The following is a 26,116-nucleotide window of genomic DNA, read 5'->3' on the forward strand; positions in this document are numbered from 1 at the left end:
ATTAGATAATACTTCATCACAGGAGCAACCCTGTGAGGCCCACAGTTGCAAAAATACATACGTCACTTTAAGCTTAAAGTGTAAACAATATGTAAAAGTTTTTCTTTTGAAAAAGAAACAGTTCCCCCTGCATCCTTGATGCCTCCTTGTCTGCTCTCATGACTGCAGCAACTCCACACGACTTCACACCTGATAAGAGCTTCACAGTACATGGCAGTCTAATGTGCCATCAGCACTGACCCAACCTCCTCACCCTTCTCTCTCCCTCCCAAACTCACCCTCTCTGTCCCTCCCTGCTGCTGTTGTTCTAAGGTTTTCTGAGTGTGCAGTAGTAAATAATTCATTGTCAGCGACGCTTCTTACAGGTCCTAGTGCGGAGAAAGCAGCCTTGCTCGTCATTCCTGCAGTGTGCACTCTGGCAGCAGCTCCTGAGAGAGAAAGATTACATAGATCCAAGGAAGCTGCAGCACACACGCCGCCACCCCCCCTCCCACTGAGGATACACAGGACTACGCTTACTTTCCCTCCTCCCTCCCTTCCTTTCTCTCTTACCCATCCTCTTACTCTCATGCTCAACTCTGTGCTGAGCATTATTATAGTGGCTGGGGTTGTAGGCAGGCTGACCATCGCCTCTCAACAAGCCACTGAGGAGAAACTTCAAGAAGCTCATCCACACAGCTTCCCTTTCTTCCTGCCCAAGGATGCTGGAGCTCGGACAGAGATGGACGAGGCTGATCTGCTTGTCGCTTCTGTGTCTGTGTCTCTGTCTGCCGAGGGAATCAAACGCCAGGAGAGCCCCAAAGATTCCCAGATGTCCTGCGACCTGCTCCTGCACCAAAGACAGTGCCTTCTGCGTGGATACCAAGGCCATCCCCAAGAGCTTCCCACCTGGAATCATCTCTCTGTGAGTCCAACATCTGTGTGTGTCTGTGATTTTCACTCTTCAAAAGCATATTTTGTATAACTGTATGAAGTGTGAACATTATGCAGGCTGGTAGAGATGGGTACATCACTGATGTCACCCTCCATTATGTAATGATGCGGGAACCCCTACTTGTCTTTTAATAAACTAAAAGTGAATACAGCTGCTGTTTTCTTTATGCAATGTGTCTTTGCATTAACAGAGAGATATATACCAGACAGCATTAAATAATAATAATGTCCCTTTACTGTACCTTATTTCTGAACTTAGCTGGGGCAGCACAGCTGTAAAATGCGGGCGAGCTCCAGAGAGTAATACTAACAATAGATTCCCTATTTCTCTGCAGGACACCTGCTTCTCCTCTGAGAGATCTAATCTTGAAGAGAGTTCAGAGATATGCTCAATGAATGGAGCACATGTAATGATTTGGAAAGCTTAACACTTGATGTGGGAATTTGATGTTAGAAGGTTACAAGTTGCCCCTTTTAATGGGACACTGACTCCCATCGCCAGAAGATTGAATACTGAGTCAAGGGAATTCCAGAGCACAGGCTGGTGGAGGTGTCCTCCTTTTACAATAGAGAAGATGTGAACAAGGAACTTATGTGTCCTAGTTTTAAAAATATATATATTTAGCCCTTCTTCATATTTAAACTGCAAGGAAGGCCATGTCCCGAGAGAAGAAACAAATAAATACAATCTATGTTGGAATAAGATGAAACACATGAAGTGACTCTTCTACACATCTGATGATGAGGATGATGATGATGATGATGATGATGATGATGATAATGTTGTTTGTCTGAACAGGACGATGGTAAACGCAGCCTTTACTACAGTCCCAGAGGGAGCTTTCTCGCACCTTCATCTACTGCAGTTCCTGTAAGTGTTCCGACTCACAACAGAGCACTTTCACAACCTTTAAACACCATAAACTCTTAATTCATATCTCTTCCACTATACCAGGGAGCTTCACATTTGTCCCTGTTTCAAAATAAAGTCACTACAATTAATGTCACACACATGTTTTAACACAGTCGATATTGTAGCACTCGCAGACAGCTTTTGTTTTGCAGTAACAATGGGAGTGACTTCAGCTACTAGAAATGAATGCTTATTGAAAACAGTGGTGACATAGCAGTAATAAGAGTAAAGTGGCTCTGTATCAGTGTCATTGCTAATCACTGACTCCCTTCAGTTCTGCTCTGCCGGACAAAGGGACATTTATCTACTCAGATGCAATCATGAGTGTGTGGTCACGTCCGTGTTTGTCTTGGTCTGTGTGTGTTTGTGTGACTATTTATGTGTTTATATTATATTAGCTTTATATGCTGTGAATGTTTGATGTGATAGAGAACTGTTTTGTGTATGCATTGTACTCTCTTCTTTAAAAAGTATCTCTGAATTAGCCCGAAGACAAATAGAAATATTTTTTTTGGATATAAATGTGTCAGTTGGTTGTTTTGCCCTCTCACTTCAGTTAAACATGTACCACACTATCTACATGACTTGATCATTATTGTCTCCTTTTTGCAGGCTCTTGAACTCCAACACATTCACCATGATTGCTGATGATGCCTTTGCTGGCCTGTCTCACCTGCAGTACCTGTAAGTGTCTCACTTACATGGTTCTTTGCTGTGTTTTGGTGCATCAATCTTTTTTTATATATTGATAAAATGTACTTATATTACTGTGTGTACAGACAAAAATGTTTGCTAAAGAAACAGTTTTAAGGTGAAACCATGTAACATTTGAAAAAATAAATACTTTAGGACATATTTTCTATCATAAATGAAAAAATACAAAATTCATAAGCTGTAAAACAGACTGTTGATCAGTTCAATACTCGATACACACACTTTAAATAGATACTGCTGTGTAACTGTTACTGAGTCAGCTTGCTGACTTTGACTTCCACATTACTTCTACTAGTTTTACATTATGTGTTGCATTTACCATTATGCTGTAAATGTCTAACAAAAGCTACGCAGTTTTCAACGGATTTTTAGTATTGCACTCCTTGCTTTCTGTCATGCATTGTTTACTTTTGTGAATGATTAATTACAATAGGTCTAGGTAACTTTATTTCCCTCCAAAGTGAATAGAATTGACCTCAATGCAGCACTGTAAGATTTCAGGATTCGACTGCAGTATTGCAAAGGATGCCAAAAGTAAAACTGAAAATAAATCCTCCTACGAAAGGGAGCACACTGCCTCTATAGTGTGATAAAGCTGAATATGCCATTCTGTGAATTGATGGGCTTTAGAAAGTAGTTAGCTGATGGCTTGGAGCATGCAGCTCTCAGTGATGGCCCTGCCTCCGGCTGTTTGCTGTGTGTGACTTTGGCTGCAGCCCAGCCATCAGGCCTCTCTGCATCACTGCCAATACCGTCACTACCTGCTATGAATACTAATAAAGTCACACTTTCATATCCAGCCACCTCTGCACATGCTGTACGTCCTCGTCTAACAATAGAAAAAACGTAGACAGGATGGGATCAAATGATGCTGACACACAGACCTTTTTAACACTGGCTGCACTTATTTTTATCACATTAATCAAAGGCATGAAATTAGCTTTTGCCATCAACAGTCTTTTTTTTCAAGTTTTTTTCTTTGCAGTTTATACACTGATTGCATTAGTCAGTGGAATAAAAAAATAATAAAATATCTATATTGTCACATCTTCATTTGTTTTCAACCCAGTCTTACTCCTTAGGCCATTATCTTTTGATAGTAAATCAATCATATGATGACATACAGGTGAAACTCAAAAAATTTGAATATCGTGCAAAAGTTCATTTATTTCAATAACTCAACTTTAAAGGTGAAACTAATATATTACATAGACAAATTACATGCAAAGCAAGATATTTCAAGCCTTTATTTGTTATAATTTTGATGATTATGGCTTACAGCTTATGAAAACCTCAAATTCAAAATCTCAGAAAATTAGAATATTACATGAAATCAATCAAAAAAGGATTTTAAATACAGAAATGTCGGCCCTCTGAAAAGTATAATCATGCATATGTACTCAGTACTTGGTTTGGGCCCCTTTTGCATGAATTACTGCCTCAATGCGGCGTGGCATGGATGCGATCAGCCTGTGGCACTGCTAAGGTGTTATGGAAGGCCAGGATGCTTAAATAGCAGCCTTCAGCTCTTCTGCATTGTTCGGTCTCATGTCTCTCATCTTTCTCTTGGCGATGCCCCTTAGATTCTCTATGGGTTTCAGGTCAGGTGAGTTTGCTGGCCAATCAAGCACAGTAATCCCATGGTCATTGAACCAGGTTTTGGTACTTTTGGCAGTGTGGGCAGGTGCTAAGTCCTGCTGGAAAATAAAGTCAGCGTCTCCATAAAGCTTGTCTGCTGAAGGAACCATGAAGTGCTCTAAAATTTCCTGGTAGACGGTTGCGTTGACCCTGGACTTAATAAAGCACAGTGGACCAACACCAGCAGATGACATGGCTCCCCAAATCAACACTGACTGTGGAAACTTCACACTGGACTTTAAGCATCTTGGATTGTGTGCCTCTCCATTCTTCCTCCAGACTCTGGGACCTTGGTTTCCAAATGAGATGCAAAATTTGCTCTCATCAGAGAAGAGGACTTTGGACCACTGAGCAACAGACCAGTTCTTTTTTTCTTTAGCCCAGGTAAGACGCTTCTGGCGTTGTTTGTTATTCAGGAGCGGCTTCACAAGAGGAATACGACATGTGAAGCCCATGTCCAGGATCCGTCTGTGTGTGGTGGCTCTTGATGCAGCAACTCCAGCCCCAGTCCACTCCTTGTGAAGCTCTCCCACACTTTTGAATGGCCTTTTCCTGACAATCCAAAAAAAGTGCACAAGCAGCAGGGATGACCGCATCATCCCTGCTGCTTGTGCACCTTTTTCTTCCACACTTTTTCCTTCCACTTAACTTTCTATTAATGTGCTTTGATATAGCACTTTGAGAACATCCAACTTCTCTTGCAATTACCTTTTGAGGCTTTCCCTCCTTGAGGAGGGTGTCGGTTTTCTGCACAACAGTCAGGTCAGCAGTCTTCCCCATGATTGTGAATTCTACTGAATCATACTGAGAGACAATTTAAAGGCTCAGGAACCCTTTGCAGGTGTTTTGGATTAATTAGCTGATTAGAGTGTGACACTTTGAGCCTACAATATTGAACCTTTCCACAATATTCTAATTTTTTGAGATTTTGAATTTGGGGTTTTCATAAGCTTTAAGCCATAATCATCAAAAATATAAGAAATAAAGGCTTGGAATATCTCACTTTGCATGTAATGAGTCTATATGATATATTAGTTTCACCTTTTTAGTTGAATTACTGAAATAAATGAACTTTTGCATGATATTCTAATAATTGCTGGTTACAGTCAAATTCCTATTGTATGCTGCACTGACAACACAACTTTGTTTCCAAACAAGCATGACATCCTATGATATAGGCTGAATTTCAGAGTTTGTCATCACTGTGTGACATGTGAGTGGTTTGTTCTCTCCTCAGGTTCATTGAGAATAACGACATCCAGGCTCTCTCAAAGTACACCCTCAGAGGACTCAAGTCCCTGACTCATCTGTAAGTATTGTGTTGAGCTAAAATGATACGAAAACCAATAGACTATCGGATGAAGCTAAAATACATTTAGAAACCAGAACATTTGAAAAGAAACTTGAAAAGCAGGTACACCGTTTCATTAGCAATTATATACAATGAGGACAGCTATGTTTTCTCTTATTTTTCAGATCGCTCTCAAACAACAACCTGCAGCAGCTGCCAAGAGATCTATTCAAACATCTAGACATCCTCACAGATTTGTAAGTGTGCCTACACTGAAATAACAAGTGTCTTGACAACCCAAGAGCTTTGACCCTACAGTCTGTCTCTACAAAACACTGGTTTGCTGGGGTTCCCTGAGGGTTTAGTGGACTACCACAATTGGCTGTAAAACTGTCTGGCTCCAGTGTGTGGTATCTGTCTGAGTCAAACCATGCTTGTGCACTAAAATACCTTTGTCGGTTGTTTCCTTCCTGTTAGGTTAGGAAGATTTTTTTCTGTACATAACAGTCATGTCTATTCTTTACCTTTATTTGTCCAGCTTTGTTGTCTTTGTCCCTAGCTGTTATTAGCAGTTATTAACACTGTGTTAGTACATCGAGAGATGAAAAAGAAAAAAACAGATTTATATTCCTTGTATGTGCATACTTGGCCAATAAAGCTGATTCTGATTTACATTTGAGTATTTGAGATATAAACTGATATTGTCCCTCTTCCTTACCTTTTACTCAGAGACCTGCGGGGGAACTCTTTCCGCTGCGACTGTAAGATCAAATGGCTGGTCGACTGGATGGAGAAAACCAACACTTCTGTTCCTGCTATCTACTGTGCCAGCCCTTTTGAATTCCAGGGACGCCGAATCCACGACCTCACACCACGAGACTTCAACTGCATCAGTGCAGGTTTCACCTTATCTCTGTCAAACATTCTGGTGGTGTCATGGCATAACTTCTTGTTTTATAAGTATTGTAATTCCACATTATCTTCCCATAGATTTTGCTGTTTATGAAACCTTCCCTTTCCACTCTGTGTCAGTGGAGTCCTATGAGTTCAATGAGGATCAGTTTGTGGCCTTTGCTCAGCCTGACTCAGGGTTCTGCACCTTGTATGTATGGGATCACGTGGAGATGGTCTTCAGGATGTTTCATAACATTACCTGTAAGTTGCCAGCTATGAAAGCACAAATATTGTGCCATTCCATGTTTTAAAAAATCCTACCATCTTTTCTGCTCATGTGTATCTCTCATGCAGCTCGCTCTGCTGTGTACTGCAAACCAGTGGTGATAAACAACAGTCTTTACATGGTTGTCGCTCAACTCTTTGGTGGATCTCATATCTACAAGTAAGGGTTGCAATCTAATCTTGCCGGTCTAGTGCCCTGTTGAATTTCTCCAGCATATAAAAAAACATAACCTTAAGGGGGAAAATTCGCCACCTTTTATGCAGATGTCCAATCAGTGTTGATGGCAAATGTACTCAGTTGAGGCAATACATTCCTCAATGTGTGCTGAGAGTGGTATCAATCTTCTCATCTAACTCTCAGCAAGAAAGCAAATAAGTGTGTTTCCCAAAAGATTATTTTATCTGTGAAAAGCTGTAGGAATACTATGACAACCCCTTTGTTATCGCAGATGGGAAGAGGACCCGCAGCGCTTTGTAAAGATCCAAGACATTGACACCACTCGAGTGAGGAAGCCCAACTTTGTGGAGACCTTCCAGCTGGATGAAGAGTGGTACTTTGTAGTAGCAGACAGCTCCAAGGCAGGCTCCACCAGCATTTATCGCTGGAACAGCAATGGTTTCTATACCCACCAGTCCCTTCATCCCTGGCATCGGGACACACATGTGGAGTTCCTTGATGTTGGGGGAAAGCCTCACCTCATCCTCTCCAGCGCCTCTCAGGCGCCGGTGGTTTACCAGTGGAACCGAGGCCAGAAGCAGTTTGCTTTCTTCTCCCAAATCACAGAGCTAGCAGATGTACAGATGGTTAAGCACTTTTGGGTGAGGAAAGTTCTTTACCTTTGCCTCACACGCTTCATAGGTGACTCCAAGATCCTCCGCTGGGAAGGGCAGCGGTTCATAGAGATCCAGACTCTTCCCTCTCGAGGCTCAATGGCAGTGTATCCTTTCACAGTGGGCCTCCGCCAGTACCTAATTCTTGGAAGTGATTTCTCCTTCTCCAGAGTATACCTGTGGGATGACCTCACTCAACGGTTTCAGCCCTTCCAGGAGCTCAACATGAGAGCCCCGCGAGCGTTCAGCTTGGTATCTGTAGACAACAAGGACATAATGCTGGCTGCTAGCTTCAAAGGCAACACCCTGGCCTATCAGCACCTGGTGCTGGATCTAAGTGCCAAGTAGACATGTTACAGCCAGAGCGAAAGGAGGTGTTTCTCAGCATTTATCAACATGTGCCAAATAAAGGAAAGACTGCAAAATGTTAAAGCCATGTAACTTAAGGTCTGCTGTTTCACCTGATGTTTTAAGCAAGGCAACTGATTAAATGATTAATCTATTTTTATGCACTATCCCTTAACATCTGAATGCAATAATGTGATAATACACAGCATCTGTAACATGCCAACGTAAGTGTTGTGTCACTGCCGCATATTTGCTTCTGTTCTGCCAAAAATGAATCTAGGCAATGTTTGGCAGGACTAAACTATTATATTGTATGCTGCATTTTACCAATGTGAAAATGATATGCATGTGCATCGACAGAATTATTCACTGGATGAGACTGGATATTGTAAATAACTGTAAAACAATGAAGGTTTTGTAAATTACATAGTGTAGTTTATCTGTGTAGCATTTTGCATGACACAGTACAACAGATATTATAGAACTATGTAAAACAAGCAATACTTACTATTACAATACTTAAAATCCTTGATTATATCTTTATATATGAGATACAATTGAATTTGTTTTGGATTTAATGTTCATTCCGCAATAATAACATAGGATCAGAGCCAGTCTGAGGCATGAGCAAACTAATCATGGGGCGCAAAAATTAACTGAAAATGGGAACCTTCTATTGCTCTATAGAATGTAATGTTTTTAAAGCTATTATCAAAATGTCTCGCCAGTTCATAACAGTGGGATTTTTTGGGGACGTGGGAAATGAGAGAACATTTGGGGGCACTATTGCAAACTTGGGGATTATAACAAATAAACAATATGAGAGGCATTATACATCATGTTGGAGAATGTATATTAAAGTTCTAAAAAAGTTCAAATAATTTCCTGTTTTTATTGTGCAGTTACAAACTGGATTTAATTGTTGCGGTGTACGTTTACACATGGAAGGGGTTACATGATTAAATTCAGTTTAAAGCCCATACAAGATTTTCTGTCATGTCTTATGTGGTTAGAATTTGCTTCTCGAAACCCTTGATAACCCCAAAACACAACTCCTGCAGCCATCAGTAGTTTATTTTGTATTGCAGTACAAATGAGTCCTGAAGAATTGTTACCATAAATATAAGTGTTAGCTGTTAAATCTGGATAATGGCGTATGAGGCCCTTTGAGTTGTAGACTACAGGCTATAACCAATAAAAGGAATAATGAAAATACGCCATTCAGTAGTCTGTACTCACTGCAAACTTAAATTAAAAATACTTAAACCACGCATGTATCCTGGGAGTTAGATATATCATGTGTCGCAGGGATATGCGCGTACAATGCGCAAAATGAATGTTCGCGAGCAGAGTTATGGGTGCGCTTGCTTTGTTGCTCCGGCTGTCTGCGTGGGTGGAGTAATAGCATGTCTTACTTGCACACGTTATCACCGCCTTTTCGCATGGTTCTGAATTTTAAAACGCGAGCGAGCATATGTTGTTGACATGTGAAACGTTGTTTCGATAGCTGGCAGCTGTATGCGAGCTAATGCTCTAAGTTTACCTTTAACAGAGGAAACTGTAACTCAGATAACGTTAAAGTGTTTGTTTCTGCTAAGAAAGAGAGCCGTTAGTGGCTGTTGTTAGCTAACCTAACGTTAACTTGTCTCTAAGATAAATATTAGCTAACGCGTTAGCTGTCTGCTTGACAACATAAGCAAGTCGATAAAGGTTAAAGTTTAGGTAATTCAAATGCCTAACGCCACAGAAATTAACTTGGGAGCTGAATGGGACGACGACGAGCGGATGAATTTTATGTTCTCGGACTTCAATGAGAACCGAGATGTCAACACGACGGACTGGGACAGTAAGATGGACTTCTGGACGGCTCTGGTCATTAAAAGCTGCAGGGACCGAGGCACAGTGTGCGTCAGTCTGCAGGAGCTGAACAAGACCTTCAGAAGGAAAGAGAGATCCCCACTGGGCTTAGCGACTGTCATCGAGTCCATGGCCAGGTAACTGTTACTGCGTCAGTCAGTGCTGACTGTTACTGTCTCTGTGGGTCAGTGTGGTTACATCGTCTGTTTTTTAACTTCTGCCAGATGTGGCAAGATCCAGAGGGAGTCCGAGTTTGCTGCCAATGTGGACTGTGGCTGGCTGTCCTGGGGTGTTGGCCTGCTGCTGGTAAAACCTCTGAAATGGACCTTCTCAACTCTTCTGGGAAGCAACCAGGTGCCTTTGGAGGAGTCCTTTGTTGTCATTGAACTAGTGAAGGTTTGTGTTTCCTGATGAGGCTCTACAATACAATATTGTCACGTAAAACACCATGTTTTTTTTGGTGGTTTTTTTGCAGGAATATGTTGTGCATTACCTTTATTAGCCCCCCTTCAGTTTTTTTTTTTTTACAACATATTAGACACTTTGACACAAATAATTATCTTAATTAAATATAGTATGCATCTGAATAAAAATGGAAACATGCAAACAAGTGTATGGAGTACTGTACCGCCAAAGATAACGTTTCTTTGAAGACGGATCAACTTGCAACCATGCTGAATGGTTTCTCTTTCCAAATCTCTGATATTCAGGCCTGACAATAAACATTAGTGTGGTTTTCTTTTGTTTTCCAGGAGAAAGCAGCAGAATTACTCAAGGTGTACAGGAGCAGTGGATCTGCAAGCCGCTCCATCCTGTCATTTCCAGAGCTCTGTACTCTCTCTTCTGATGTCTGTGCCGATGAGAGCACCCTGTGCATGGCGCTTCTGCAGCTGCAGAGGGACAAGCAAGTGACGGTTTCATTGCACGAGGGTGAGAAGGTAAACACATTGTCATTCAAAAGACGCACCGTTTGCCAGTTATCTTTTGCGACAAAGCCTGATAAGAGATATACTCTGATTGCTGATTAAATGTTTTAATTTTCAACTGTCTTCAATGTGTCTTCTTTACAGATTGTCAAGTTTTGTCAGGCTGGGCAAGATAATGTTTCCCCAGTCAGCGATGTGGATATGGGCATCTACCAGCTGCAGCGCAGTGAGAAGCTGCTGGGAGAGCGGGTGGAGAAACTGGGCCTTGAGGCTGACAAGTACATCAACTCAAATATGAACTTAAAGCAGAAACAGAATGAGTATTGATAGTGATCGGTTGTACTTTATTTTAGAAATAAACATTTACCGTCTGTGATGTAGTCATTAACTTGTTCCAGTTGTGAAATAACCAGCACTAAATGTGCGACTTGATGCTTCAGCCATATTTTTTTCTCCAGGTATTGGACTAATTAGTCAGAAGGACTGCATTACATTTAAATGGTTCTGAAAGTCATGCATTCTTGTGATTATTGCTTCCTCTTTGCATTATCTGCAGGTGCAAAGAGGAAGCAAGGACACTTCTCCGGGAAGGGAAGAAATCCCAGGTACATAATAACATTGAACTAAAACAAAAAAAACATCATACATCTTATGATACAAACCAAACATCATAGCACTGGTTTCAGTGGTAATATTCACTGTCTATCCCACAGGCGCTGAGGTGTTTAAGGGGCTGCAAGAGGGTGGAAAAGAGAGCAGACAGCTTGTTTGCCAAACTGGAGTCCATCAGAGGAATCCTGGACAGAATAGCCCAGTCGCAGACTGATAAGATGGTAAGAGGGCAGAGAGAACATCAGCGCTCTTTCTGTGTATTTATCTATAACCGAGTGTGTTGTCATTATTGTAAGTGTGTGCTGATCATGTTTGTAGGTTATGCAAGCATATCAGGCCGGAGTGTCCGCCCTGAGACTCTCTCTGAAGGATGTGACTGTGGAACGTGCTGAGAGTCTTGTGGATCAAATACAGGAGGTACAGTAGATGTACATTTACAGATTGTAAATTTTATAATTTTAATTAAATCTTGCACTTAAAACATCTTAATGTATCTTTCCTATGATTCAACCAGTTATGTGACACTCAAGATGAGGTGAACCAAACTATATCCAGTGGCATGACCAGCGCAGGTATGACAATACTGTTGGATCTTAAATTCATTGTGTATTTGAATATCAAGGAGGGTCTAAGTTTGTCTTGTGATTTATTTATTTTTTTGTAGATGAAGACATGGATGAGTTGGAGGAGGAACTGAAATCTTTGTTGGACGAGTCAAAGCCGGATTCCATCTCAAGTTATCCTGAAGTTCCAACAAACGGTCTGCGAATCCCTGGGGAGCCGAGCCTCCCAGGTACTGACCTGCTCAGTTCTCTGCCTGCGGTACCTTACAGACATTTGGATATTACCGATGAGCAGCTGGAGGAAGAGTTAAATCAGTTAACCCTTACAGATTCAGGTTTGCACTTTTTAGATTGTCACTTTTTCACTATTGGACTGTAATATAAATGTTTTGGTAACAAATGATCACCTCTCTGTCCAGGCTTTCAACGGAAGAAAATTACATCACCAGCCAAGAGATTAGAGCCTGCACAGTGACGGCACAGGTTTAAAGCTCTACATCAACATATCAGACCGTATCTCTTAAACATCCAAACGAGCCAGAATTCATAGAAGTACGATAAAGTACTGAAGAACTACATTAGCAATTGCTAATTTATTATTGTAAGAGATGTAAAATCAATGTTATAATAAAAACAAGGCACTTTCTTTCATTAATAAGAAATAAGCATGGAGGCATGCCAAAAATGATTTTTTTAAATATATTTTTTTTCTTTTCTAAATTAAAATGCTTTTCAACTTGAAAGTCTTTAGATCTGCTCTGCCATCAGGATCTGAAGGATCTCAAGTGAAAAGTGAACATATTTACGGTTTAAATTATGCTCTTAAACTACGAGACTAGTAATGCATTTATTTTTTCTTGTATTTTTGACAAGTGTGAGAACAAGTATATTTGTGTGTTTGATATCTTTAAATGTCCTTTACTGACTGTCCTGTGAAGTGCATTAAGTGGCCTTTTGAACTGTAAATTTGAAAGTAAAGAGAATATTATGCCAAATGATTTAACAATAAGTTTATTTAGTCTCACTGCAACATACCTGTGAGGACTGAGACGCCTACCTTAAGTGAGTTTAACCCAATATGTTTCCCAAAATAAAATGTATTTTAATCACTTGTCTGTCGTGGTATTTATTCCAGGAGTGGCACTACACCTAGTGAGGATTCACAAGGAGACTTGTGGATCTATGCAATTTTCAACTTGCAGTGAAGATTCACATCGATGTACAAGCACTAGAGACTGTAGTGAGAAGGCACTTATTATCGTGAGATATTATACTATTAACGGAGATACAACAAAACACAAGGTCTTTAATTTTCTCTAAGGAAAAGAGAAATGTTCTCCCACATATGAAATGGATTCTTCTATAAAACATTTTACTGCAAAAGTGGTTAAACTGACAGATATTATGACACACCTCATAAATAGGACAAAAAAAGCCAGGCCAACTGGGAGATGATGCACCCTGAATTCCATAATGCACACTCTGATTGATTCAGATTTGTGCCCTGATCTTCGCCCATCATCCAAACCTATTTGGATCCAATCCAATCCTATTCAGGGTCACAGGGTGCTGAAGCCGATCCCAGCTGACATTGGGCGAAGGCAGGGTACACACCCTGGACAGGTCGCCAGTTTATCGCACATATAGATACAGACAAACATTCACCACTCTCACAAACTCCACACAGCGCTAGCCACTACACCACCGTGCAGCAGTCATACAGTCATAGTATAGTACATCATAAATAATCATATTGTAGTATGTCAAAAATTGTATTTAAAAAAAAAGGAATAGTATAGTTTGTCCAAAAAAAGTAATTTCATGAAAAAAGTCCCATACAGCATGACAAGAAAATGTAAAGAAATATATTAGAAGTACATTAAAAAATCTTATTATAGTATGTTTGAAAATTCCATGTAAAAAGTCATTGTATAATATGTCGAAAAAGTTCATGAAATAAGTCATAGTATAGAATGTCAAAGAAGTCATAGTATGTCAACAATGATCATTTAAAAAGTGAAAAAGTCAAATTATAACATCTAATGAAAAATGTCATGTTATAGTATATTGAGAAATTTCATTAAAAGTCATAGTATAGTATGTCAAAAGATTTCATGAGTAAAAGATATAGTGTAGTATGTCCATAAAAAGTAATAGTATGTCCAAAAATTTAATTGAAAAAAGTCATACTATATAGTATGTCATGAATAGTCATATTATGGTATGTCCAGAATTTTATGAAAAAAGTCATAGTATACGTAGTATGTTGAATTGAAGAAAGCATAGAATAGTTTGTCCAAAAAAAGTAATTTCATGTAAAAAAGTCACATTATATTATGTCAAAAAAATCATAGTATAGTACGTCAAAACAATTCTTGAAAAAAGTAATAGAATAGTATGTCAAATAAAGTCATAGTATAATAAAAAAAAATTATTATACAGATGTCAAACAATTTCACGTGTTAAAATGTTTAAAAAAAAGTGATAGTATAGTATGGCAAAAAAATGTATGAAAAGATTGTATTATGTATAAAAAGTTTTTTAAAAGTTTAGTTTATAATGTTGAAACAAGTCATACAATGTAACATAGTGTAGTATTTCAAAATAAAAGTCTTAAATTATTCATAGAATAGCATGTAAAAAAATATCTCAAAAAGTCACAGTATAGCATATTGAAAAAGTCATAGTACAGTATGTCGAAAAAGAGTCACAAAAAATCATGGTAGAGAATATCGAAAAAAATGTCACCTCTTTACAAAGAACTGGATTCCTGCTGCACTTGAGAGGTGGATCGCAGTACTGAGCGTAGGACTCTGATGGGACGAGAGGAGGCGGACTCTGTGTTTGTATCAATAATTCATGTCTATTCATAGTTGGATGGACACTGTTTCCTTGAAGTTGGATTTTTAATGCTAAGATGTCGGCAATATTATCAGCCCAGAGAATAGTTTTGTTGGTGCCGTTTTAATTTCTCCCGATGCAAACTCAAAAATTAAATATTGGAATGCCCTACTATTATTGTTTTGTCTCCTCATGTTTGTCATGTGTATGATCAATGGACTAGGATACAACTGTATTTTGTTGTGCAACATTGTGTTGCAGAATGGCAATAAATTAACCTTGAACCATGACTCTTGTATGGTATGCCATAAATAACGTCATAACAAACTATAGTATGTTGAAAAAAAGGCATAGATTAGTATGTCTTAAAAACGTCAAAGAAAGTTTTGACTTTCTATAGTATAGTATATCGGGGAAAAAAACATAGTATAGAATGTCATAGAAAATGTTATTGAAGATCATAAAATAATATGTAAAAGTCAAAAAAACGTCTTACTTTATTATGTCGAAAAGAAATTTAAAAAAGGCATAAAAAGTCATAAAAGTACTAGTAATAGTACAGTATAATGAAAAAATAATAGTGTAGTATGTCGAAAAAAGTTATAAAATGTCATAGTATGTCAATAAAATTCATAATATAGTATGTCGAAAAAAGTGATTAAAATATGTCATAGTATAGCATGTTGAAAAAAAGAAAAAACAACTCATAGTATATTAGGTGCAAAAAAGTCATAAAAATAAATAGCAGGTCAGAAAAAGTCAGTGTAGCATGTCGGAAAATGTGTTAACGTATAAAAAGTTACGGTATAGTATGTAGAAAAATCATAAAAAGCAATAGTATAGTAAGTAAAACTCATAATAAGCATGTCGCAAAAAAAGTCATAGTATGGTATGTTGACAAAAAAAGTCATAAAAAAGTCATAGTATAGTTTGTCATCTCTCTAGCCTATAGTCAGTTATACTTATGAAAATAATTGTAAACATTGTTTTAATTCTAACATGAAACCTGGACCAACCTTTTTGAGTATCGTAGCATTATGATACAAAAACTTGCTTATCAAACCTCACAAATGATTCAGATAATCTCATAGGCACACACACACATCTTTTCATAACCAGTCACCATCCATGGTTTATAAAAGTAATATTTGGTAACATTGTGAACTGTTTAACCGTTTTGGAGATATATCTGACAAAATAACCATTTCTTTATTCAAAATAACTGAAAATATAGCTGTGCAAATGCATGTTTTACTTAAGTATGTACAGCAATTTGGCCACCAGGGTTCACTGTCATTCACACTGATAATTTTGACTGGCCCAGATAATTAACTGCATGCTGTCGAAGCTCGAGACTGGTCGTTTTAAGCACCGCCTCTTTAGCATTTAACCTGCAACGTCTGGTCCCACATATAATAAAGCCAGTAGGGAAAAATAATCAGCTCTGTGTCGATTGTGTCAATCTTTGAGCAAAATATCTTTGACTTAAGACTGTTGATTAGAACAAAATGAACACAAACATAAAAAAGCTAAGTTCTATATTACTTGGAGTAATATAAAAGTGTATTTGGATACATACTTAGAGCAGTGGCAGAACAGAAGAGTGGATTTAAACATAGAGGCCAGATTCTTGTTAAGTGAAAACATGTAGGATGGTTGAGAGGCAGAGGCCACTGAGGATTACTCGAATCAAAACGTGCTTTGGAATAATGAAGGTAAGTCATTCTGATTTATTGATGCATGAAGAAGGGGAGCCCTCCTCAGTTTCTCTCCTTGAGGTTTCCTCCTTTATTCCGTTAAAGGTTTTTTTGGGGGTATTTTCCTAACCAGATGCGGGGGTCCAAGGACAGAGGATGTCGTATGTTATGAGACCAAATTATTCCAAAATAAATGTATTATCAATGGATATTTCAGCAGCTTCTAGTTTATCTTCAGTTCAGGAAAAGATATTCAAAGGTTTTAATAGTGTAGCACTCTAAAATAAGTGTTGTAGTGTTGGTATGTCCACCGATAGCGTGTCCTATTTTCCACTAAGCTTTTACTGTAAATAAAGGACACCTAGTGGCCAAATGGTTGAAGTACATACACATTTGTAGAAACAGACTTCTGTTTTTTCAGTAACAGCAGACTCTTCAGCGCCAGAGTGACATTAAGTTGATGTTGCTGTGGCAGACAGTCATGTTTAATGTGATACTGAATGTTTTTTTGTTTTATACAGATACTTTTCCCTTTGTTGACTTTCTCAAGACATCTTACTTTAAACTCATCAGCTCAGTGATTTGGCTTGTACACATATCGTTCCTGTTCTTACACCCTGGTACCAGCAACTAATTACAGTTTCATGGCACATTGAATGGTTCACTGAGTATGAACATGATGTGAATCATATGCTATGACATTTACCACAACTTGATTTTGAACAAACATGTTAGAAAGTGCTCTCCGCAACCACCATCAAAACATAAAATGGAAGAATTGTGTTCATTTGTAGTTGTTCTGGAGGCTCTTAATGGCCCCAACACCTTACTAAGACACAAGTATTATTCTTAAATATCTGTACAAACGGAAACCAAGTAACCAAAGAAAAAAAAGCATTGCTTTATTGTATAGATTCATTCGTATACTTCAAGGACAAGTGATATTAATGTGAAAAGCAGGTTTTTAAGTGATTATAATTACCGCCATGTTGGTGGTGCAGTGACTAATGTCAACATCTGAGGTGTTTTTGTCTTCTCTATTAAACAATAAATAAAAAAAGAATTCATTACAAATGTATAGCCTTTATAAAGTACAGTTAATAATATCACAAAATTCTATTACAGCAGTGTTGCAAAAAAATGCCCTCGTATCACAAATAGCATCAGTGGATATTGTTTAAGCCAAAACGTATTCTCACAATGGCCTTCATTGTCTCTCTCAGAGACACACTCTCTCGCTCACACACACAAATATACGTTCACCATCCGTTCATACTGCATTTACACATGTGCACCACTGCTGATTTTGCAAGTCAACAGAGGAAAGGTGAAATTACAGCTCGTTCACCCTTCACCAGTAAATCTCAATTGCACATTATGCAGCTCGTACATACAGTAATGTTATTATACTGATATCACAAGAAGATAAAAGACATTCGGGGAGTATTAGTTTAATAATTTCAGTTCTATCCTATGCAGCAGTTTGTTGATATGTCCAGACTGTTGTTGAGAAGACGGAGCAGATAGAGAGATATGTAAAGGTAACTATGAGCCATGAATACACGACACAGCTTGTGTATGGTTGATCCGGTCGAGCAGGCACTGATGCAGATATTTGGCTGAGAATTCGTTGTGTGCATCACATGAGACAGAATGAAGAGAAAGTCTAAGCAAAAGTCAAGATGTGTATTATACAAGATCTCATTGGTTGCAAAATAAGAAACATTTGGCATGCTTTATAGTAGTCATTTTCTAATGTATATTAAGAAAAACAAAAGTCTTTATGGAATACCATGAACAAAATTATAATCTTTTACTTTTTTCATATTGCAGTGTTGCGTAAAAAGCAGGCTACACAGTGGATCAGGCTCCTTCCTGCTCTTGCAGTGTGTTTAGAGTAGATGTGTGTGTGTGTGTGTGTGTGTGTGTGTGTGTGTGTGTGTGTGCATGTTAGCATTGCAGTGTTAAACTGTTCTGTCGGCTCCCGAGCGCTTCCGCACAACCTTCTCCTCCTTGACCTGGTCCACTGCCAGTGTCTCCAGGTCTGCCTGCGGTGGGGCCAGAGGAGGGGTGCCATGTGGGATGCGGTGCGCCACGCCCACATGAGCCCTGTACTGACGGTCCCGAGCAGGGCTGTGTCGGGGGCTGGCCGTAGCACCCAGGGGAGCGATAGGGGAACGCTCTGAGGCAATAGGAGGGATGACGGCAGGCCGTTCTCGAACTACCTGCGGTTCGGGAGACTCTCTCCCGGCCTGCAGGAAGGGCGTGGGGTCGGGCATGGCGTCTACCGTCTCCCGCAGAACTAACCGCCGGCCGTCTGGGCCAAGCCGATACACCTCAGTCAACTCTGGGTGAAGAGGTTGGGAGAGACTCTTCTTCATGCGTCGCCGCGGGGTTTCAGGTTGCCTGTCCTTGGCCGGTGGAGGCGTGGGCTTGTATGAAGTGACTGGACTGACGTTGGGACTGGCCTCAGACGAACTACCGGCTAACAGCTTCTTCTTGGTGGCGTGAAGCTGTGAGGTTAGGTAAGCAATAGTGCTCGCTCTCTGCTCCAGCTCCCCGGACAAAACAGCCAGCTTGTGGCTCTTCATCTTGAGCTCCTCTAGGTACTTCTTCTCTCTCTCCTTAATGGTGTTTTCTAGGACAGAGATCATGGCGTTCTTCTGCTCAAGGTCCCTGAGCAGCTCTGTGTTCTCCTCCTCCTTCTTCTTCAGCTGGGCCTCAAGCTCCTCACACCTCCTTTGCAGCTCCCTGCAGCGGACTTCACTGCTGTCTGAACACACACAACAAAAAAACACAGATGCATACATGTAGTAAACAGCAAACATAAGTACACATATGTGCACACAAGAAATACAGAAACAGAGACCAGAGATATTCATCTCCCCAGACCGCACCAATGATTAGTATATTAAGAGCAGACACTGCCTATGCACAGTCTGCCAGCTGACAAAGACAGTTTGATCCTATGGAGACTAATCTGCAGTGGGCAGAGAGCTCCAGTCTCACGTTACAACTCTGATGTACAGTAAGGGCAGTGCTCTTCTCTGACCTTCATCCCACTCTGCCCCGGCCCACCCAGTTACAGCTTATACAGCCATGTTTGTACACGGGCAAAAAACGTGGAATAAAATACAAATGTGCATTATGTGTGTACAGTATATCGCAATGTGCAAGTATTCGATGTCTAGTTTAATTTTCCTAAATCCATTCTCCTATCAAATAGAGGGATGGATGGAAAGATGCTATCCATCCCTCTAAGGGAGGGGGGTTGGGGTGGTCATTTTTCATCCCAGTTGGAGCAGCTGAGGCCTGCTGCACTAAGCAGGTTGCAGGCTGTGCATTAGCACAGTGACAGATAATCTCATTTCCTGCACTCCAATCTCTGAGATGCCCCACGCTAACATGATAGTGCCTCTAACCGGAGGCCATGTTAAAAAGCAAGCAACATATAGTGATCCAGGTGAGACGCAACATGCTCCCTGTTCAGTTACACACACCGGTGGGGTCATCAGTAGCATGTGAATAAATTAAGCTGCTTGCAGCCTAACAGGGGCCTCCCTGACTGTACTCTGCTGTCAGTATAAAGACAGAGGAGCTGGGGCTGAATCACACCAGTGTTGTGACTCCATGACACGGCCATGGTAACGTGTGTGTGGGGGGGTCACTGGGCAGTGGGAGCTCTAATGAACAGCAGGGAGTCCCACACTGCAATGCTTCCTGGGAGGGACTTTGTTACCAGGAAACCTGTCCACTGACACAGACCTCTATGTCAGCAGAAAACACAGATTTATAGCCTTGACTGTCTTGTCTGCTGCTGCTGCTGCTGCTGTGCACTTTTACAATTTAAATAACTTGTTAAGAAACAAAAACTAGATTTAATATAAATAATCCAGGAAGAAACGACTTGTTACAAGTACTTTCTAAGGCCTCTAAGTGAATTTAATGTGACACAGTGCAACAGCAAATTAATACTGATTGTAACTAATTACACTAGACATTGTCCGTAGCAAAACAGATGTGTGTGTACTTTACAGTACAATAGAGGCTTACCTGAGGGATCAGAGCTTCTCACAGTGAGCTCATATGTCAGATCTGTGAAAAAAGAAGAGGGTCACATGAGGTTGCAAAAGGACAGCTATCAAACAGCATTCACCTTACACACACTAACTAGCACCCATGCATGTTTGGGGAAGACGTGTCAGTGGTTTCCATATGGTAAAGTATTCATTTAACAAGATTAGTGAGAGTTCAACGTCAGCTTTAGTGACAGATTAGCCAAGGATATGGGAAGTCAGGGCCAAAGCATACAGTGTGTGTATACCTGGGTGTCCATCTTTATATCCTTCCTTTGTGGAAGAGTATATTTATTACTGGTATAATGCTCAATACAGATTTTGCATTGCTACAGTGCAAAGTGTACTCACTGGTGTTTGAGTGCATTTCCCATAAGTCATCATATTCTCTCTAAAAGGTTTAATAGTGGCCCCACAGCGTCTCAACTATCCATTTAGGTGTTCCATTTGATCTGCCCCAGCTATGAATTCAAGGTTCCGTTATTATGTAATTAGCTGTTTTCAAGTGTTCCATCTGATCTCATCAGATATCCCCTCTAAGACGTTCTTTAATGCGCTGGTTTTACACAGCATGAAGAGAAGAGAGGTGGCTACGTGTGGCCGCGCTCACCTGTGCATTGCTGTTGTAATCTGCGAATCTCTGCGTGTAGCCCCTTCAACGTGTTGGCATGGTCCTGCTGGAGGAAGAGCAGGTTTTTCTGTGCACTGTGCAGCTGATTTTCCAGTGTAACATTTGCTGATGCCATGGCTGATAATGTTCGGACACAGACCAGACTTGCGACCTCCAGACACACAGGTGACAGAAAACAAGGAGAGACAGAGAACAAGAGAGAGAAGGAGAAGACGATAAACGTAAAGTCAGTCCATCTGGCAAACAGGCCGGTAACTCTCACCCTTTCACCTTTAAACATCTGGGTTTAGGGATCACACTTTGCTCTGTCAGCCAAGATCTGCTTTAGATGACATATCGAGTTCATTACCATTGGATAAAACCATCAAACACATCACAATCGCACTTCAACTAACCAAGCAAGTGTAACAATTGTAAAATTGTAAAAAAAAACAATAAAAAAAACCCAATAAAAAAACAGCAGCAATTAGCAAACATGCTGAAGAAAAGGTGAGGACGCACATTTGTTAATTTGTAGAAAAAGTGTGTACGCTATCATCATTAATAAAGCTGGGTTGATGCTACGTTCAGACTGTAGCAGAGAAAGGCTAACGATCCATAAATAGGAGCACTCCATTTTTGCTTGCTGTAATTATCAACCAATCACTGACATGAAGCTATTGATCTGAGAGTGAGCAGTGTAAAATTAAACATCTGAAAGGAAACACTAATCTAATTTATTCTAATCTAATCTACACTGTATATTGTAATTTTAGGACATTCAGTGAAAATACTCTTCCTCAGCCCAGCAAATAGGTGAGAATATTAAGTTCAAGTGGCAAATTAGAAACGTCTAAAATCTTGTAACTAAATGTAATAGATGGCAGGTGTCCATACCATGGTCAATAACAAAGACCAAAAACCAAAACAAAGTGGAACACAATGGCACTGGGTGTGGCATGAAGGCTTGCAGTCTCAAGGAGGCCCAACCTTCCACGCCCCCCCCCCCCCCCCCCCCCCTTTTTTCACTGGATGTCCTTGTCTCTAGAGGCAAGTCAGAGTGAGAGAAACAATCACTCAGTGACATCTTCATCATCTGCCAGACAACTGTACCGGGCTGAGGGTTGAGAGCACATTGATCCTTGCAACAACCGTTCTGAGTGTGGAGAAAGCCTTTTCTCTTTCTCTGTGCATATGTAAGTGTGCTTCAATAAAACATCCCAGAGCTTCTCACTCTTACATCATCAGCTCTCACAACATAAATAATACATCCCATGACACCTCGCTGGACACACTTCACAGTCTTCTGTGTGGCTTCTTCTTTTTTTCATGGCTTACAGAGGAAAAGGAAAGCATGTGATAACCAAAACACAAACTGGTAATCACAAATAGAACCAGTGATGCATCCTAAAAGCTGAAGAGATAATCTATTATTGATGAGCAATGTGGCGTCCTTCCGATAAACCCTGCACTGCAAGCACTTCTCTCATCCCAGCTCTTTCCTAGAATAGCTTGGATAGCTTTCCATTTGCACAGACATGACCTCACCTCAAATGGCTCATGCCATAGCGTGGAGGTGACACGCGTACAAAGGAGTATACAACTTTAGTGAATTAGAGACAGACAATAATGCTGATTGCTCTTTGTTCAGAAACAATGTAGGGGGTAAATGCAAATCTAACAGATTAATGTCAAACCAGTGTGACCCATGTCTTTCTTTTCCTAATACACAAACCACTTATTTCCTTATACATAGAACATAAATAATCAATGAACTGCAGCAGCATGAAACATTAGCTAGTAGCTTCCATCTTTAGCCTAAACAAGGGCTTAGCAGTCACTAGTCTTCCTGTCATGAAGCTATTCCTTTTCTTAGCATATCTTCTATATTTTTCTTGCAAGTAAATGCATTTAAGACTAACATCAACCTACTCCTAGCACACGTTTATGTTAAAGAAACCGTTCACATCTAAACGTCTGCCACGTCAATAATATAAAACATGGCAAAACAGATAAACAACTAAAATTGAACCAGTACAACCATTAAAAACAAAGCCTATGCGACGTGTTATCCGGCAGGGATTACGATCCACGGCACTCTCAATTTCAGCACCTGCATTGCGGACAGCACCCCAAACCCACGTCTCACAGCAAAGCGGTGCTCGTCCTGGCAGTAGCTGCCAGAGGATCATTACTTCACACACACATACACACACACACGTTATTGTTAAGCTTCTGACAGCGGTGTCAGTCAGGATATTCTTTACCATTATCAAACAAAACGTTGGTGGTCGTAAAACCGGAAACTGGCAAAAACATTTCACTTTCCTTGTTGTGTTATGAAGTGATGTACTGTAGGATGCCATCACTGCATCTCCTACGTCCATCACAAAGACTTGTCTTTGCAGCTATAATGTTATGTACTGCAGCTGTCCAGGGAGGAGCTGTCCAGTCTCCAGAACCAACAACAAGCTAGTCTTAATATGTGCTATTCTCTATTGAACGCAACATACTCCCCTTTACAATCCGTCACCCAAATAACACCCTGCTAGGCACGTTAGGAAATGATCCAATCGAAGGATATAAACACTGGTTATGGCATTGTGGTGGAGTTCTGGAAAATTCGGCATACGTTGAATCCACTAAACAGGACTTAATTCCAATAAAAGTCCGTAATTTAGTAACAGTGAGCACATATTAGTAATTGCCATCCTATTCTTCCAACGATATTTCTGATGGATAACAACAGACTTGACTAACCCTCTATATGGGTAACAATATCAATGATGTCAACCTACTTTGAGGAATGCCAATTTGATGCTACATGCTACTGGGTTACGTTACATTAAATATAGGAAATCTAATAAAATGTCTTTGAATTAAACAATTTCTCCGCACAGAGGAAGCAACGTTGCGTGGGGCTTTAATTACGCTAGCCAAGCTGGACAGCTAACGAGGCTACAACAACACAATATATATTAAAGAGAGCTTATACCTTATGGCTGGAAAATACGCGGCCGTCGAATATCATGTAAAAGGTTGTAATTAGTCGTTGAACGGACCAGCCTTCACTGGCTAAGAGCGTCCTGCCTTGTGGGGCATGTCGATGATGCTTTCAGGGGCTCGCCTTTGGTCGCGAGAATAGGGAGGAGGTGTCAATCATCTCCCTGAGCTACGAGACAAAATAAAGCGATGCATCATGGGAAAACAAAACCAGGGCCCAAAGGCGTTCATTCGCGGTTATTTCTAATCACGTCATTCAATATTAGCCGTTAGAATTAATACTTTAATTATTTATTTTGTAAGTACAACATAAGCCGTAATACAGACGTTACTAACCTTGTATGACGTGAAATGTTGTCAGGGACGTGCTGAAGTCACCAGCGTCATCACCATAGCAACAGAATATGTCACCTGTTTGTTAGCAGTGATGCGTTCCCGCCACCTAGTGGCAGCACAGGAGTATAGCATTACTGCAATTAGTCAGATATGTGATGATGTCTTAACACTAACTATGCTGTACTTAGGTGTCAGATTTAATGTCCGACATGTGTCAAACTTGCCAGAATTAAGTAAATTAATGAAAATAAATGAAGCAGTTGGACAGAGCACAGCTGGTGGACAGCAGAGGGGAGTGTTGCCCTTCAATGGCGGATCAGGGATACTACAACACACTGTGACCACTCACTCTCATGCTACTCCTTTTTTCATCTATTTAATTTTTAGCAAATCTCACAGTGATTGGTCTTATTGTATTCATTACTTTAATTCTTCATGAATGTATTCGTATCTATTCTTTAAAGGTCTCTTGTCATTAGAGATTGTTAAGGAATGTCAAACATGGGACTGATCTTAACATAATTCTTTGCTATTATGGTAAAAACAATTAGACATTAAGCAAAACATACAAATAAATGTCTGTATTTAAATAATAGCCATCAGTGCAGTTTGCTATTCAGGCCTTTTTGCCTACACATTTGTTTGACTCCTTCGGGTATTCTTCTGTTGCAGTTTGGGGTTAGGTGGCAGGTAAATAATGCACACTCAAAGTGACTATTCAAGTTGATATGCGTCTATTAGAATGGCAACGGCATTGTTTATGTTAGATGCCAGACTGCAAACAAGTGTTTGTGTGGGCTTATTGGCTGTAAAATGTATTAAAAAAAAAAATTAAAAAAAATGATGTTTCGTAATAATATTTTTGAGAATGATTTAGCTTTTTTTGTTTTTTAGAAATTATTTATAAGTCTGTCAGTGAGGAATAGTATTGGATGCGGTTAGTGAATAAACCAGAGGGTGATAAATTAGGAACCTTATCAAACAGAACCTTGTGGCCAGCATGTTTTGTCAGGCATCAAAGTGCATTGGCAAGATTTAGGAGTTGCTTTCTTAGCAAAAGAAACATGAAGACATAAGAATTGTTTTTAAATAAGCAAAATTTCACAGTTTTTTTACACTGTATTGTATTCTGATGTTACTCTAGCAAGTGTTGCAATGTTCTTTGTGTGAATGTATGTTATCACAACTCTTCTTTTGAATGTTTTTCGGCACTACTATTCAAATACAACATCAATCACACAAAGTTTTTCTATACTCAATATATATTAGTATTTCAATGGTATGTAAGCTTATTACAGTATACACACTTCATTTGATTTGTTAGAATTTATTCAGAATATATTGTACCATTTACTGCTCACCATGGGCTTTTCCGGAGGAATAATTTAACTTTAACTAATCTGAAGTGATATCAGCAGTCTTGACTCTGAGTTCCCAGTCTGAGGTATGAACATTTGGGAAACAGTAGCCTTTTCATACTGACTCATAATATCCTCTTAAATTATTTCTGGCAAGAGAAATTCCACAGTGACCTAGCTATTGAGTAAAATGATACAAACCAAAAACAAAAGCATCAGTTTTCATTCTCAACCTAAGTAAGAGGCTCATGTGTAAAAAGAAAATATCTCATGGAATAAATGGAATTATTGTCCACCTCTAGAAATGTTATTTTTTGGAAGCAGCCTTTAATCTCTCCCTGGTTTGGGCATGTTTGTGATAGGGATTAAATTCTTCTCATTTCTTTATTT

The 26,116-nt window shown here is 39.8% G+C and overlaps 3 protein-coding genes across 5 annotated transcripts; 2 read left to right on the forward strand and 1 right to left on the reverse strand.

Moving 5' to 3' along the window:
* Nucleotides 1–298: 298 nt before the first annotated feature.
* On the forward strand, nt 299–8,791 carry lgi3 (leucine-rich repeat LGI family, member 3). The gene is made up of 9 exons (XM_068704134.1): nt 299–904; nt 1,733–1,804; nt 2,459–2,530; nt 5,436–5,507; nt 5,675–5,746; nt 6,219–6,388; nt 6,480–6,644; nt 6,738–6,828; nt 7,118–8,791. Exons 1-9 carry the CDS (start codon nt 702–704, stop codon nt 7,845–7,847), a joined length of 1,647 nt encoding a protein of 548 aa, XP_068560235.1. The 5' UTR covers nt 299–701; the 3' UTR covers nt 7,848–8,791.
* A 507-nt stretch (nt 8,792–9,298) lies between these two features.
* Nucleotides 9,299–12,914, forward strand: chmp7 (charged multivesicular body protein 7). Its single transcript, XM_068704143.1, has 10 exons — nt 9,299–9,841; nt 9,929–10,100; nt 10,457–10,642; nt 10,775–10,908; nt 11,187–11,235; nt 11,344–11,463; nt 11,561–11,659; nt 11,757–11,814; nt 11,907–12,140; nt 12,225–12,914. The coding sequence occupies exons 1-10, from the start codon at nt 9,579–9,581 to the stop codon at nt 12,278–12,280; spliced, it is 1,371 nt and encodes a 456-aa protein (XP_068560244.1). The 5' UTR covers nt 9,299–9,578; the 3' UTR covers nt 12,281–12,914.
* A 4,306-nt stretch (nt 12,915–17,220) lies between these two features.
* On the reverse strand, nt 17,221–24,205 carry ccdc92 (coiled-coil domain containing 92). 3 transcript variants are annotated; one of them, XM_068704299.1, is made up of 4 exons: nt 24,025–24,205; nt 21,030–21,201; nt 20,397–20,438; nt 17,221–19,116 (listed from the first exon to the last, which is right to left on the reverse strand). In XM_068704299.1, exons 1-4 carry the CDS (start codon nt 24,058–24,060, stop codon nt 18,308–18,310), a joined length of 1,059 nt encoding a protein of 352 aa, XP_068560400.1. In that variant the 5' UTR covers nt 24,061–24,205; the 3' UTR covers nt 17,221–18,307. The 3 variants fall into 3 exon arrangements, with proteins under 3 accessions (XP_068560400.1, XP_068560399.1, XP_068560401.1); XM_068704298.1 differs by lacking the exon at nt 24,025–24,205 and adding an exon at nt 23,297–23,379; XM_068704300.1 differs by lacking the exon at nt 24,025–24,205 and adding an exon at nt 23,071–23,154.
* Nucleotides 24,206–26,116: the final 1,911 nt, after the last annotated feature.

The sequence above is a fragment of the Cebidichthys violaceus genome, unplaced genomic scaffold (assembly GCF_023349555.1).
Source record: "Cebidichthys violaceus isolate CVI_PGR_0920_01 unplaced genomic scaffold, fCebVio1.0.p SCAF_9, whole genome shotgun sequence".
Lineage (NCBI taxonomy): Eukaryota > Metazoa > Chordata > Actinopteri > Perciformes > Stichaeidae > Cebidichthys > Cebidichthys violaceus.